This window comes from Pan paniscus, chromosome 1, assembly GCF_029289425.2.
Source record: "Pan paniscus chromosome 1, NHGRI_mPanPan1-v2.0_pri, whole genome shotgun sequence".
Taxonomy (NCBI): Eukaryota; Metazoa; Chordata; class Mammalia; order Primates; family Hominidae; genus Pan; species Pan paniscus.
This window is the reverse complement of record NC_073249.2, coordinates 102,443,563-102,460,157: the sequence shown is the minus strand read 5'-3', so window position 1 is coordinate 102,460,157 and position 16,595 is coordinate 102,443,563. Positions and strand designations below refer to the sequence as shown.

The window sequence follows — 16,595 nt, the reverse complement described above, 5'->3', positions numbered from 1 at the left end:
CTGCGTATCCACGCCGTCAGCATTAGTAGCCTGCTCTGTCATCAGTCCAATAGTCATGGTATCACAGTGCTTTTGTTCAACTGACCTTTATTTTACTTAAAAATGGCCCCAAAGCACAAGAGTAGTGATGCCTGCATTTTGGATGTTCTAAAGAAGCCATAAAGTGCTTCCTTTAAGCAAAAAAGGTTAAAGTTCTCAATAAAAAAATGAAAAACAATTATATGCTGAGATTGCTAAGAACAAATCTGTCTGTGACATTGTGAATAGAATATTGTTATAATTGTTGTATTTTATTATGAGACGTTAATATTTTACTGTGCCAAATTAAACTTTATCATAGGTACGTATGGGAAAAAACACAGAATACATATAGGGTTTGGTACTATCCATGGTTTCCAATATCCACTGGGGGTTTTGGAACATATTCCCCATGGGTAAGGGGGAACTGCTGTATTTAAGAGAGTGCAAAACTTTTTTGTTGAATCAAATTCACTGGGAGGAATTGGAAGTGACAAGGGAAAGATAGTGAAATAATTTCTCAAATTGCACTTTTTTGTCCCTTGACTCCACAACAACAGTTAAAGAAAATTTAGAATTTGCAAAAGAGTAACAGAGTACTTCTGAGTTCAATTTATAGTTGAGGGTCTTTCTTGAAACAAAATGGTTGAGGAAATTTTATGTGAACATGCTGTTAATTCTCAATACAATTCAGTGAAATTTGGGAGGTTAGTATAGGTTCAAAGGATATAATTGAAATGATTAAGGTTACTTGTAAAAACTCAGGGTTTTGGTTTCTGTTTTGTTCAGTAGGCCATCTCTTTCTGTCTCTCTCTTTTTTTAAAATTTCAGATGCATTTGAAAATGAGACGGCAAAGAAAGTTAAACTACAGAACATTTTGTCCCAGCTTCGAAAGTGTGTGGATCACCCATATTTGTTTGATGGTGAGACAGTGCCTTTTCACCCCACATTATTCCTTGGTAATGTTTCTGTGGCCAAATCATACCAAAATTCTTCAAAATAATTGCATATACTTACTTTGTCTACTTTGTTTATTCTCAATTTCTCTGTATTGGTATTAACTCATATATTCATGTTCAGATATCTTCAGTTGGCCCGGTAATATCCCTTCTGGCTATGTTTTTCTTTTTTTGTTAAATCCACGATCCAGTCTTAGATCCTGCAGACCCTGCATTGCATTTGCCATGTTTCTTTATTCTTCTATAATCTAGAAACATTCTTCAGCGTTTTTTTTCTTTCATTACATGAAGAATCAAGACCAGTGGTTTTGTGGAATGCATGATAATCTGGGTTCTTAAAAATCATTTCTTCGTGATTAGATTTCCCATTGTCTTGAATTGACTCAGTCAGCCTTTCCTCACCGCTATTCCAGGTTCACTAATGATCTCCTTGTTGCCCAATCAATGGTTATTTGTTAGTTCACATTTCAGTTACCCTCTCAGAAGCCTTTGGCACAGCTAATCACTTCTTTCTTGAAGCACTTTCGTCCCTCAGCTTCTGGGATATACTTTCTCTTCTCCATCTGCTCCTTCTCAGTCTCCTTTGTTGCTTCCCCTTCATCATACAGACCTCAGTAAATTTTCCCCTGGGCACCGCTTTAGCTGCATCCTAGGAATTTTGATGTGTGGTGTTTTTGTTTTTCTTCAGACTGGGGCTTTTTTGATTCCCTGATTGGTAGCCCTTGGAGCAAGCACTCCTGTGGCCATGGAGACTCTAGATAGGATCAGTACAGAGGGCTTGCTGCAGTCACTTTAAGGGAATCTCTGCCAAATAGTGCTACAAACTGTTTAAAGATTGCACAAAATCTCAAGTAGGTGCATATGAGAACTTTTTTTAAGAGGAGGGGGTGTTGGGAACACATAGGTTTTGAAAGAAGTCCTCCAGGTTATTCTGACTGCCATTTTGACTTATTTTATAGAGTGAGTCTCGATTTCAGTTTTGGGTCTCCTTGACCTTTAGCATCTTCTTCTGTCTCAGTTTCCTGAAGAGTGGTTTTATTCCTTACACAGATGTTTATTAGGCTTGTTGGATGTGCTAGGCTGTGTAATTGGTGTTAAGCAGGACTGAGATCATCATGCAAACAACTACTTATATGAGGAGCTTTTGGCTTCTCTTCCTGTAGCCTAGCTACTGGCTTCTGCCCTTACTGAGGGCACATTACTGGGAGTGGGTTCTTTCTTTTCTAGGTGTGGAGCCGGAGCCTTTTGAAGTTGGAGACCACCTGATTGAGGCTAGTGGGAAGCTTCACCTGCTGGATAAGCTACTAGCATTCCTGTATTCTGGGTAGGTGGTAGGTTCACATTTGCTGCTCTGAGCTAATGACTGTTAAAACCTGACTATTGAGGAACTCACTGAGTTGTTCAGGCCAATTCCAGTTTTCTTTTTTTTTCTTAACACTGATTCAGGTTCTGCCTTCTCTGTGACTACACTCCTACCCCATTCTATCCCACCCCACCCCTTCCACAATCATTCTTTCGTTTCCTGAATTTGTACAGCACTTATAATCCTAATCCAGCACTTGGCAATGTGCTGCCGTAATCTGCTGTCTGATTAACTGGTGTTTATGTTTACCGTTATCACTCCAACTATATATTGTTTGGCTCTACAAGGACAGAGACAACACTGAGCATTTCTTTTATAGTTGCCTGCTAGTAACTTGGCATTGAATTGACACATAATGAAGGCTCAGTAAACATTCATTTTTGTTAACCTGTGGGGTTTGATTTAAACTCAAGGGGAACTTGAAGGACTCTTTCTCAGGGACATGAGTTGCGCATTAGAAGACGAGGTTCAGAGCCAGGCACTGTGGCTCGCGCCTGTAATCCCAATACTTTGGGAGGCTGAGGTGGGCGGATCATGAGGTCAAGAGCTCGAGACCATCTTGGCCAACATGGTGAAACCCTGTCTCTACTAAAAATGCAAAAATTAGCCGGGTGTGGTGGCAGGCGCCTGTAGCCCCAGCTACTCGGGAGGCTGAGGCAGGAGAATCACTGGAACCCTAGAGGCAGAGGTTGCAGTGAGCCGAGATCATGCCACTGCACTCCAGCCTGGTGACAGAGCGAGGCTCCATCTCAAAAAAAAAAAAAAAAAGACCAGGTTCAGTTAGTGTTCAACAGCCATGTGTTCAGCTTATACCTAATCCTCCTAGTCACCAGAGTTCTCTCTTTCTAGAGGAGTCTAGGAAAAGCCCAGATTCCCATGGGTTTCAAAATTATCCCTTTGGAATGACTGTCTTAGGTATGGCCTGAACTAATCTAAAACTTCAGATTTGGCAAAATTGCTCAACTTTAGGAATGTGCAAGTTAAATAATTTCATGTCTTACTGTATTTCATTGGTTCTCATATATCTGCCATAAGTATGTTAGAGTTGGAGAAGGACCTATAAATGCCTTCTGGCCAGTTTTTTATTTCACAGACCCAGAAAGGTTATATGACTTGCCCAAGGTCACACAGCCAACAAATGGTAGAAATGAGATTAGAATTGAGGTTTTCAGGTTCGTTGCTTTCTCTACCCATTTGGGGCTTGAATCTTGAAAGAGTTCCCCATAATTTTTCCTCTTACACTTGTTGCAAGCTCAGATTAAATAAGTTTTTATAATGAGAATATTGTTTTGACAGTGCTGTGCTTCTTTGTTTATGCAAATTTAAAATAACAGCCAGTAACAAGGGACTCTAGGCTTGACTTTGTTCTTGACTTACTCCATCATTTTGCCGCCTCCTTTCTTCCCTCCTCTCGCTATACAAAAATTTTCTCGTGTTATGGAAGATGAGACATCACTTACCCCTTGCTTCTCTAAAGTAATGCTTCTCAGACTTTTCAACCCATATAGCTGTAGATGAGAGGATAGTGACTTTACACCCCCAAACAGGGAATAGTTGTAGATGACTGACCACAGGCTTTCTTCAGTCTCCAGTTTTTCTTTTCTTTTTTTGTGTGTGTGTATTTGAATTTTGCATTTTACTCTTCACATGTCTGTATTTATTTTGCTACTAAAATGAAAGCTTATATTTCTTTCCATTGAGCAAATTGACATTCCAGAAAGAGGCACCTTGTTTATTCTAGGGCTTCTATCCCCTGTTGCATTGACACGTCCCCTGGGAATAATCTCCACTCTAGTTTGAGGATGACTGCTCTGAGGGATACAGCTACCTGTGGAGGTGTATTCTCATAGAAAGCATTTGGAGTTTCTGAGGCAGTCTATAAATCATATGACATTTATATTTCTACTTTGGTATTTATTTATAAACTTTTATTGTTTGGTAAATTTTGCCTGAGGGAAATTGACCTTAAATAACACTAGACTTGGCAGTGTTTCCTTTTCTTTTTCTTGCCAGGGGCCATCGGGTTTTACTTTTCTCCCAAATGACCCAGATGTTGGATATTCTCCAAGACTATATGGATTACAGAGGTGACACCTTTTGGCCACTACATTACCTAAGGCTCTGTTAGACTTAACAGTCCAGATAGGTCCATGAAGAATAATATGGGATATGAGAATATTACAAAGGAAAGCAGGGTGAGAACATTATTCAGAACCAAAAAAATCAAAAGTAAGGCGAGAGGAGAGTGATGTGTGAAGGCAAGGATGGACAGCAGAGAAGAGGCACGTGGGCAGAAATAAACACCCACGTTCTCATCAGTTACATGATTTAAAATTATGGGCCGTGGAGCAAATGTTGTGGAAATGTTTTTGAAAATGTGTGATAAAGTTTCAGTGACTAGAGCTTTTAGCGTCTTGTAATTGTATTGTATTCACCTCAACAGTTGAGCACTTACTCATGATCAGTGAAAAGGTGAATATTGAAATTATAGAGATAACAAATAAGCCAGGGGAAAAGTAAGAGCAACTTTTTCTGCATAGACAATAAAGAATGTAGGTTATTACCTGGGAAGTCTGTTTAATATGTAATAAGATTTGTGTGAGATGATGAGAAAAGGCTCTAACATGAGTTGATCTTGAGCCCAATGTTGAACAGCTCCAGACCTTACAATTTAAAAAAGTAGTTCAGACCGGGTGTCTGAGTTTCGCAGTATACCTGGTCCAGTGGACACTTGCAGAAATGCCGTTGGCACATGCCACTGGCCATTGAGGGGTTCCCAGATGCATAAACAGCCTGATCTTGTAGCTCCCCTTCCCCACACGGATGCATGGAGGCAGGTGGCGAACTCTAAAGCCTCACTGAAAGGCACATTGCTGGACTGTTAGAAGGGGCTCACTCACCTGCCTCCAAGCGCTTGTCTTCTGTTTACATAAGAATTACATCTCAGCAAAGTTGAAACTATCACACAGGATAGATGCTCAGGGTTGCTTGAGAATAGTCAAAACTGAGTATTAACTTCATAAGTGCCAAAGACTTCAACTGCATATATTTAAAAAATCCAGAGGATTATGTTATGGTGAGTTATTTTGTAAAATGATAATTGTCCCTGTTAATTTACATTTTTCCCTTTGGGATTTGCTTAAAGTAGGGCTGTGCCTGTATATGGAAAGGGACAAAATTGGCCTTTGGTTTTGGGCTTAATTTTTTATTCCCCAAAGACTACTTGAAAAGGGTTAAGATTTCTGTTTTTCTTCCTCTCTGTAAAGGCTACAGCTATGAGCGTGTGGATGGTTCTGTGAGAGGAGAAGAGAGACACTTGGCCATTAAGAACTTTGGACAGCAGCCCATTTTCATTTTTCTCCTGAGTACTAGGGCAGGTAGGCTGCAAAGGCATTAATGGAAACAGACAAATGAGGGATATTAGAGTACTATTACATCCCAACGGTTAGTACACTTTTTTCCTTAATTCTCTGAAAGGTGAGGTTGCTATTGAATGTAAAACAAGGTACTGGACATCAAGCATGGTGCTCTTTTCTATCCAGCCTGTCCAAACTGTCATCTCAGCAAAGAAGTAAGGCTGAAACCTGGGGTTATTGGAAAGTAATTCTAATCTGCTTTGACCATTGACCTGGGAATGTCCTGAAAGATTTATGTGATTTTGTGGAATGTTTCATTTACATTCAGTGGAAGTAGCTCTTCTTCCCAACCGTGAATTTGGGAAATAAGGTAACAGCTTGTCTACTAGTTGTCCTTCCTCTATAAGTATTTCTGGAATAATGCTGAAAAGCTTAACAAAAATCTAGTTGTTAAAAAATGTGATTATGTTGAAAATACCAACTTTTTAGAATTATTTATGACATCGTCCATATATGATTTAAATCGTGAATATTATGACATTTGTAATGCTTTACCAGTTACAGAGTGCTTTCATTTACTGTTACATAATTTGAAATCAGCTCTTGGAGATGAAATGATTCTCTAAGTCATTGTGGTGTCTGAAAAAAAAAAAAAAAAAAAGGCCGGCACGGTGGCCCATGCCTGTAATCCCAGCACTTTGGGAGGCTGAGGTGGGTGGATCACTGGAGGTGAGGAGTTTGAGACCAGCCTGGCCAACATGGTGAAACCCCGTCTCTACTTGAAAAAATACAAAACTTAGCTGGATGTGGTGGTGCGTGCCTGTAATCCCAACTACTATGGAGGCTGAGGCAGGAGAACCGCTGGAATCCAGGAGGCAGAGGTTGCAGTGAGCCAAGATTGCACCACTACATTCCAGCCTAAGAAATTTTTCTCAGGTCCTGGAGCAAGCTGACCTTAGTTTTCAACTCATAGGATCCTAGTTTCATTATCTTATTTTTGTAGACATAAATCTTGATGGAGTACATGCAGGAACATGAAAGAGATGTGTGTCCTCTATTAAAGACAGATTGACATTTTTCTAAAAAGAGAGTTCAGTCTTATTTAGAAAGCTTTCTAAATGCCTACTGCTATAAGGGTATATGAAAGAAGTGTTAGATATAATTTTTGATTATAAGGAGATTATTTCACCTGTGTTTGTTTTATCTCCCTAATAAAATTAGTAACATAAGATTCATCTGGCCTCACTCTTCCAAGATCATAGACTGCACATGGAATCTCAGCCATTTTCTCATGTGATCAGTTGCCTCAGGGTTAGTCTCAGGAGAAACTGAAAGAATCAGGCAGTGCATCATCACTGCCGGGAAAACAGTTTTATTTATGCTTTAATGATTTCATCATCCTCATATTCAGAGAGCAGCATTATGTTTGAAATGTCTAAAATTAGGAAAAAAGAGATCTCTGCTTCTTAGTTAATCTTCTTGGAGGACTCAGAGTAGATCTGGGAGCTGAAGCAGTCCTGGACATTAGTCTTTTCCAAACACTATTGTGTTTGCTGTCACAGTTTTGTTGTAGTTTTGCAGTATTTTCATTTATTTAACAGGTTTCCTTCCAAATTTCAAATATTTCTGTGATGAGTCATGTTGCCACCAGATGGCAGTGATAGCTCATGAATATGTTCCTATTCATGGATGTGGGTGTGGCTTATTTATAAAAATCTTACCCCTCAGTGAAAAGCTGCACTTAGACAACATGAATTCAAGAAGATAATTTTATGGAACACATTTTAAAATGAAATAAGCACCTGAAAAGTATTATAGTATAGTGGATAAAAGCACGGGCTCTGGACCAAGACTGCAAGGGAATGAATCCTGGCTCTTTCACCTTCTAGGCTTGCAACTTCAGAGAAGTCCCTTACCCTCCCTTTCAACATCTATAAAGTGGGGAAAATCGTAGCAACTACTCAACTTCCCGACAGGGTTGTTGTGAGGGTTAAAGGAGTTAATATAGAGAGAGTGCTTAGAATAATGCCTGGCAAGTAGTAAGCACAGCGTAAGTGTCATTATCATTATTATTAGGTATAATTTAGCATCTCTCAGTAATCGGTCATGATTACCTCCTTGTTCCAACTTCAACTTGATATGAAGACTTTAATTAGAATAGTCCTGCCTGATTTGTCTGGAGATCCAGCTTATGGTCAGTAGTCCTTCTTAAAAGTTAGTCCTTAATTCAGGTTCATGGAACAAGCCCTTTCAGGCTTGCTTGTTTCAGCAACCAGCTCTAACGACCCTGGCAAGAGGGAGTCTGTTTTGTACTTGTTTTCACATTAGTCAAAGAGAAGGCTGCAATGTACCTTCACGGTTCTCTTAATTAATTCCTGTAACTCAAGGTACCTCCTCAGCTCTCTTCCTGCAGCACTGAAGAAAGACCAGCAAGAGTGTTCTGAGCAAGCCTCAGAACACTCAGAGTAAATGACAAGAGTGTTCTTGTCTTGCCGTTGGTTTTGTTACTTTCTTTTTGATTAATGTGGAAACCAGTACAAAAAAGACTCACTGGAGTTTTCTCTAATCAGAGGGAGGAGGTTTCCCACTCTGCTCAGGAGTATAATATCATCCACTCTTCTCATTAACTTTTTATCAGAGATCTTGCTACCTAGTTGTAACTTGCAAGCGACATTCGGTGCTCTTCTCTTGACAGTGCGCACTGCAGACCTCTCATATTTAGATCTGTTTTCTGAAAGAGCATGTGTCCTTTTCCTCAGACTACTCTAATCAAAATCTAATCAAGGTTTTTAAGCAGAAGAGATAAAGTGGCTCCATGGCACTGACTTAAGTATCCACCTTGGCCACTTGCCCCTGCTCCGCTCATTCTGTTCCATTCAGTAATAAAAATTTTCCCATCAGGCAGTAAGAGGTCAGGTAGCACTTCTCACCGCTGGAACAAGGCTTTGGAATTAGGGGTGTGGGTCCATTTGAAGGATGAAGCCAATTGTTTTGACTGATTTCAGTTTATCAGTCTGACCCACTCTAGCCTTGTGCTTATTTTCTAGCTCCTCGTCTTTGTGCTGCTGATTACGTTCCTTTTTGCATTGTTTTCAGGTGGAGTTGGCATGAACTTAACAGCAGCAGATACTGTGATTTTTGTTGACAGTGACTTTAATCCTCAGAATGACTTGCAAGCAGCTGCCAGGGCTCATCGAATTGGCCAAAACAAGTAAGTGATTTTTTTCTGCTTCCTTGGCTTGCCCAGCAGCAGTTCTGGGTTGTGAAAAAGGTGAAGAATATAGTCCTGGTGACAGTCCCACACTGGGAGCCGAGAGACCACCAGGTTTTAGCCCATCTGTGCTATTGGCTCCTAGGGTAGTATTGGGTGGGTCACATTATCAGTCCAGACTTACTTTATTAGAAAGAGTGAAATCAAACTGTGAAAGGATTAGAAGGAAACTTTAGAAGTCATTTAACTCATCCTTCTTGAGTTAGGGTCTGACTCAGTTAAAAAATGGGGTTATGGGGCTATGGAGCTAAGCTAAAAAAAAGAAAGAAAGATGTTGCCCTTTGATCTGAGGATAATTTGATCTTCCAGATATTTTCCTTGGCTACAGATAAGGAATCCCAGTCATGGTTACCCCATCATTCTTTCTTTGACTGTCTGGAATGGTTCAGAGAGAATTTCAGGCAAGTTCTCTCTAACAAGTGCTCAGGACCAAATGAACCAATCTCCCTTTCATTGTACCCTGAATATGGTATTTGGTTTTGTTTGCTTTTAGATGTATTTACCTTGCATACTTTTGCCCAGGTTTGCACACCCTTATAGCACACTACCCTTGTTTGACTTATGTCCAGGTCTGTTAAAGTTATTCGGCTGATTGGTCGAGACACTGTGGAAGAAATAGTCTATAGGAAAGCAGCCTCCAAACTGCAGCTCACCAACATGATCATAGAAGGAGGCCATTTTACTCTGGGAGCCCAGAAACCTGCTGCCGATGCTGACCTCCAGGTATATGATATGATATGATATGATGTTCTTCACTTTGGAATATACCAATACCCTTTGTGGAGGAGAATATAAATGAAAAGAACCAGCACTCACCAGCCACTCTCCCCAGCTACACATTTGTTCCTTGGCCTCCCTCACACCTGCCACAGTGCTGGCTGTGTGCAGGGTCTGTAGGAAGTAAGGATTAGATCCAAGCCTCATCACTTCTTGGCTGTTTGGGTTTGAGCAGCTTTCTTAACTTCTTAGATCTACTCTTTTTGCATTTCTAAAAATAAAGACACCACAGGTTAGCTCAGAGGGCTGTTAAGAGAATTAGTTAAAATAAAGAACTCAATAACAATTAATTCTGTACTTCCACCTTAATCCCAGACCCTTTGATCAGTGACTTACATTACTTCATACTCAGAAGAGGGCGAATGAGATCAGGAATTCATAATTGTGTCTTAGAAAAAATGGGTGAAAGAACTAGAGGTAATTTATTTAAAGAAGGGAGTACTGGATGGGAGACAGACACTGGATTGGAAGATTTTAGAGCTCTCTTTTGGAAGAGGACTTAGAGTTACTCTGTAGCAGCCCTTGGGTTAAAATTAGAACTCATAATATTTCCTGGATGCTTTGTTTTTGCCCTAAGGATGAGGGGCTGGATGCAAAGAGACCAACTCCTAGGATACTAGAAAGATGCAGGTATGAAGGGAGTAATAAATGTCTGTCAAGGGCAGCATCAGTGGGAGAGTCTGCTGTGAGAAACATTGCAAAAGAAGGAAGGACAGGAGTTGGCTACTGTTTAGAGTTGGGTCTCAACAGTAGGGAGATAGAAAATTCAAAGATGGCTGTGAGGTTTTAGGCCCCTATGATGAGGAGAGAAGAAAGGAAAATAAGAAGTAGGGCAGAGTTTTAGGAAGATAAAGAGAATTTAGGCTTTAGTCAGAGTGTGCAGTAAAAATACAATATAAACAAACTATTGTTAGAGGCAGACTCAGACAAAAGGAATGAATTTTATTTGTAAAAGTTTGCAAGATGGACTAGGATTGGAAAGGACTAGTCCATCAAAAAACATAAGTGTTTAAGAGAGAAAAAGTGACACAATATTAGAAGCAGAGTTACTAAGTTTGTAATTAGTCTGAAAAAACAGCAGTTTTCTCACATGGTTACCGTATCTGCAAAGGCCAGTGCATATCTTTACATATCAGTGTTGCAAAAGACAGGGATCCTGTTGTTTTTGTTAGGGAGTTAGTAATTACAGGAAAGGCTCAAGGTTTTATTAATTTTGGGACTAGAACTAGAAAGAGTAACACTGGGTTTGTTCTTTGTTTATCTTAGGGGGTAAGTGTGGCTTTTTTCTTTTTCTGACTTTCCTTGTGTTGCTGACTGTGTCACATGCATGCTTAATTAACCATAATGGTGCTAAGGCAGGCTGTACGTTTTGTTTTCACACTAAGAGACAATTATAAATGTGAGATGAAAGCTTGAGAGAGAGGTAGAGGTACGCTGTAGATACCCTTAAATGCAGTTTTCCACAGAAAAATTATCCATAGAACCTTAAGAGAGAGAGGGTCACTGCTGGGCATAGTGAAGGGGTAAATGACAGAGCCTCACAAGGCCCGCATTCTCTTGTTAGAGGAGGAAGGATGTCATAGGTTGTTTGCACTCTCCCAGTGGAGGGAGCTCCAGGGGTCCAGTGAGGGGTATCTTGTGATGTGGGCTGCTGGACACATCACTGTGAAAGATGTAGACATACCTCCACCCCATGGGGCCACAAACGAGTGGCAACATGGACTGCTGGCTGAGAGCGACTCTGTTGGACTTCTTGCCCAGCTCATGGTTATCGGAAAGTTACTTTCTGACTCTAATGTCTGATTTATCTCTTCCCCATCCAGATGCTATGAGTTATTTGTGGTTGCCAAAAGCAAAGGTGATAACCCAAAGCCCTTGTCTAAAAAGAAAGCAGGGGATTTTTGTTTTTGTTTTTTGGGTTTTTTTTTTTTTTTTTTTTTTTTTTGAGACAGAGTATCGCTCTGTTGCCAGGCTGGAGTGCAGTGGCGCGATCTCAGCTCACTGCAACCTCTGCCTCCCGGGTTCAGGCAATTCTCCTGCCTCAGCCTCCTGAGTAGCTGGGACTACAGGCACGCACCACCACGCCTAGCTAATTTTTGCATTTTTAGTAGAGACGGGGTTTCACCAGGTTGGCCAGAATGGTCTTGATCTCCTGACCTTGTGATCCGTCCACCTCGGCCTCCTAAAGTGCTGGGATTACAGGCATGAGCCACTGTGCCTGGGGGATTTTTTTTTTTTTTTAAATACCAAGAAACCAAAAGTAAAAGATGTGGTTCTGATTTGGTAAATCTAAGCAGTAGGTATGGAGTTCTGAAGTCCTGAAAGAAGGAAACAGGTTTTTTATCCTGTAGGGAGGACACAGTAGAAACAGGCAGGCAGATGCAGGTGTAGTGAACACTTATTGGATACTGTGTGCTGAGTGTTGTCTGAGGTGCTCTTTTCCAGTTGTTTCAGTAAATAAGAATAACAGCAGGATGAGATAGACACTATATCCCCATCTTAAGTAATTTGCCCAAGGTTATTCAGATTTAGGATTCCAATTCAAGCACTCTCTAACCTCCGAGCACATGCCCTTAATTACTGTAATATACAGCTTCTCATAAAAACACATGTAATTTTCTTAATGACTAAGACACACTGCAAGTGAGCAATAACAAGGGAGAGCCAGGAGGTGAGCATAAGTACAAGGGGGCGAAAGGGAGGGTCCCAGTATGGACTAATTCTTATCATAAATAGTTGGCTTCCTACTATTCTTGGTACCAGCTGCCAAAGCCAGTCATCCTGGTTATGTGTATGGAGGGTAAATATAATATATCTAGGTACATTCATGCTTAAGTGAGCTGTCTATTGTTTCTTCAAGCTGTTACAGAATACCTTAACATTTCCAAGTTACTCACAAAATAGACGATCTGGAGATAACCCAGTCTAAAAGGGCAAGATGAGAACAAGGGCCCAAGGTTTGAATCCACCTTGGGTCAGGATCTCAGAATTAGTGCTTACGGAGGTGCAAAGTTGGAAGTAGCAAGTGAAAGCCAGGAAAAATTATCTATGCTTTCTGCATGGTTCCTACAGCCCTAGGGAATAGGCTGAGAGTACTCCAGAGAGGGACGAGAGAAGAGAAGCAGGATAGTGCAATGCCAGAGGAACATCCAGAAAAAGTCAAACTGAGAAAAGGCCTTCGGGTCTGGTGGTCAGAAGTTGTTACTGATCTTTGCAAGGTGGTTTCGATAGACCACTGTGTTAGGAAAACAAATTGCCAAAGAAAAGGAGTCAGTTCATGATAGGGGTAAAGTTCCTAGTGTAGCCTTCCCTTTCTAAGGAGTCTGGCAGTGGAGAGGTTGGAAAGTAGCTAACAGGGTCTCTGATCTCAAGTGGCTGCTGGGAATGCTTATGAAAAAGTCAGTGAGAGGTGCTGTAGAAAATGCAGGAAATTACTATTATTCTTCAAAAAAATTGGAGGCTTATACTTTTTTTTGTTTTGTTTTTATGCAGAATTGTCAAAGGCAATACCTCTGATAATCATTTATCACCTCTCTGCTTACCCATCATCCAACTATTAAATGGCCCTGGCTGTTACTATCTATGATGGGGAGAGCAGAAAGGCTGCCTGTTCATTAGAGAAGGACTGTGCCTGGTGTCGTTAATCCACTTAGCCAATCACTGATATCCTAATGTTTCTTTTCATGAGAACTTGCTGGACTTTTTTGTTTCCTCTATTCAAGTTGAGTGAGATACTCAAATTTGGTCTGGATAAACTGCTGGCCTCTGAGGGGAGCACCATCGATGAAATAGACCTGGAGTCCATCCTGGGAGAAACAAAAGATGGCCAGTGGGTCTCTGATGCCTTGCCTGCAGCAGAAGGAGGGAGCAGAGATCAAGAGGAAGGAAGTAAGTTGGAGGTTAGAGCAGAGCAAATGGCACAACCACCCCAAGCTAGAGCTCACGTCCCCATGGAAAGTTTTGGATGCTGCTCTCTGGGGCATCTTTTTTCTCCCTTACCCTACTGTCATTTGGGCACACTGTTTAAGACTTGCTTGATAAAAGAACTATACCCAAACTAACTGGAAATTTGTGTGGCTCTTCCCTTGTAGCTGAACTGTGAACCAAAATCATAGTATTAATGTTTATGACAGTATCAATCTTAAGGCTTTGAATTTGTACCTTTTCTCCCTTGGTTGCAAACATCTTCTTCTTTGTTTATTAGTAAAGCCTACCATCCTTGGTATGATGCTTTGCACATAGTGATTCCTCTTCTAAACAGTAGAATTACTTGTTTTTAGAATTGCAGCTAACATTAAGCATTTATTTTGCGTTCATCAACAGTGCGGACTTTGTCATGTACTTTTTCCATTTAATTTCCGTAATCCATGAGATGTAGGAGATGGTTTTGTCTTTCTCTTAATTTTCTTTCCTGAATTTGGTCAGCATTTGTCATTTTGTTCTTTTCTATTCTGAGCATTTAAATTTCCGATTTGAAGTAATTTTTCACATGGTAGCTTTGTAAAGGTATTCCCTGGCATCTTGTAGTTATTTTGAAATGACTTATTTTTCTGTACCAGCTGCAGCAGAGATTCAATATGGACTGGGGTGAGAGGTTTGGGAGTCTTGCTAGGCTTCTTAATTCACCAGTACTTTCTTTTAATTATACACAATAGTGCTGTTTCTTCACTAGATAGTAGCTCCTTTTTATTTTGGGTAGTGGTAGTGGCATGATTTCTGGTTTTGCAGTTCTCTTTTGTTTCTATAGGACCGTGAATTTCCATCGCTCGCTTTCTCTCTGTGCCACAAACTTGTCAAAGGATGTCTTCCCACTTCTAAGTTGTCTCTCTCCCTGCCAAAAGCAATGCCTTCCCTAATTCCTGGCTGCATGTATTTTCATACCTTCCCTTCTGTTCAGTTCCTTAGTAGCCACTGCTCTGATCCACTCAGACCTATCCTCATTATTTTCCCACTTGGAATGGGACTGTCTTTTGTGGGTAACTTTTATCTGTCTGACCTTTCTGGAACCCTCCTGCCCTCTCCACTGCATAGTCTCTGCCTGACTGTCTACTCTAGTGTGGGCTTTGGAGCTGGCTCAGCTGGTTTTGGGGGTTCATTTCTCTTAACTTCCATAAGTTGAAGTGTGTAGTATTTTCTGACTCCTAATGTAGTAGGCATGGATTGGGGTGGTTTTGTTGTCCTTGTTGATCTGTATAGTTTTTGTGGGATAGGTGGAAAAGTTGGAATTTGGGCAGCTGGCATTGTTTTACAGGAAACTGCTTTTTGACTTTTCTTATGTTTTATCTTTGAAATTCTTTATAAAAATATCTTGTTTGTATTCTTCAAGAACTCTTTCTTGTTCTCTGCTTATTGTTTTAATTGTAACTCTGTTCTCATTTCAAGGACATACTGTCTTCTCTGGGGACATTTATTATGGCTTTTTAATATGTATTCCAGGGAGAATATTACATCTTTTTAAAAAGTATTTCTCTTCCCATTGCATTGACTTTTACTTCTCCTTCTTTAAAAAAAAATATATATTTATTTATTGAAATTGGCAGATAAAATTGTATTTATCATGTACAACATGATTTCTTGAAGCACATATACATTGTGGAATCATTAAATCTAGCTAATGAACATACATCACTTCATATGGTTATATATTTGTGGTGAGAACACCTAACATCCACTCTCCTAGTATTTCTCAGGAATACAATATGTCATCATTAGCTATAGTCACCATGGTACTTCTTTTTCTAAAAAGGAAAATTTGTTTGGGGATCTCTTGTTCTCATCGATAGTTTCCCCAACCGTCTGGTATTCCCTGGCTGTCTGATCACATGTGCTGATGAAGTGTCACAAAGCTGAGGGCAGCTCTGGCATGGGCCCTGGGGCCTTATTCCTGGTTGGTGAGTCAGCTTTTACATGGAGGGCACCTTCTCTGATCCATATTTGATGTCTTTTCACTGGGCAACCCATTTTCTCCAGAGACCAATCTTCTAGTATTTTCCCTGGGAGAGGTGAGAATGGAGTTCACCTGGTTGCTGAAACTGAAAAGGCGGGGTGAGTCAAGGGCTCATGGCACTCCTGCTCTTTGGGGTGCAGATCTTCTCTCAATTCCCCCCTTTGCAGTACTCTGTACTTGTAAGTCCTAAGCTCTTGGGGGATTGAGAGGTTCTCTAGACTCCTAATGAGCCCTTGGCTAGGCACCTGTGTTTTGTTTCCATGTCTCTTCTTAATCTGTCATTATCCCTCCAGCAACTTTGCATTTTCCAAAAGGTTCTTGAACTTTTTCATCCACCATTGCCTCATAGATCTTTTTAAAAATTCCTTTAACTGTCACTTTGTGGTTTCAAGTGAGAGAAGAAATAGATGCATGTGATCATATTTTTAAGTTATAATTGATTATATTAAGTAGCAACACACTCAGTTCTGTACTGATCTAGATAATTTCAGCTTATTTTCCTAGCGTTTACTAGGACAAAATAAAGTCACACTCTTTTCCAGAAAGATAATTATATTTCTCAGTCAATCCAACTGCCTAAAATAATTTTACTTTTTTTAGACAGTCCAACTGCCAGAAAAAATCCCCAGTTGTATTACACTTTGGGATTTTCTCTTCGATGAATGGATATAGGTCCGCTCTGTGGTAAATGATTCTCCTGGTAGGATAGAGACGTGGGTCTAGGCTTGTGATGGCAGAGTGAAGATAGGAAGTATGATTACAAAGAATATAAGTGGATAGGAAAGACTGGTAATTAACGTGGCCCCAATCAGAATTAAATAAAAAACAGGGTTGCTTTATCTTAAATGCCAGCATTTTTTTAAAAAGCATGTTTGGAAGTTGAGAATTGCATGCAGTATGAAG

The 16,595-nt window shown here is 40.3% G+C and overlaps 1 protein-coding gene across 6 annotated transcripts in view; it reads left to right on the top strand.

Annotated features, from left to right (window-relative positions):
• CHD1L (chromodomain helicase DNA binding protein 1 like) overlaps nucleotides 1–16,595 on the top strand; it is a 124,856-nt gene that overhangs the window by 95,667 nt on the left and 12,594 nt on the right. For 5 of the 6 annotated variants that reach the window (XR_004671953.2, XM_034961768.3, XM_008961382.6 and 2 more), the window contains 7 exons: nucleotides 850–942; nucleotides 2,206–2,302; nucleotides 4,355–4,428; nucleotides 5,608–5,718; nucleotides 8,794–8,908; nucleotides 9,538–9,691; nucleotides 13,468–13,633. Coding sequence is in view for 5 of the 6 variants with exons in the window: in XM_034961768.3 (XP_034817659.1) it covers nucleotides 850–942; nucleotides 2,206–2,302; nucleotides 4,355–4,428; nucleotides 5,608–5,718; nucleotides 8,794–8,908; nucleotides 9,538–9,691; nucleotides 13,468–13,633 (810 nt within the window). In the remaining variant the exon portion in view is untranslated. The remainder of the gene's footprint in view (nucleotides 1–849; nucleotides 943–2,205; nucleotides 2,303–4,354; nucleotides 4,429–5,607; nucleotides 5,719–8,793; nucleotides 8,909–9,537; nucleotides 9,692–13,467; nucleotides 13,634–16,595) is intronic. The other variant, XM_063605870.1, reaches the window with a different exon arrangement.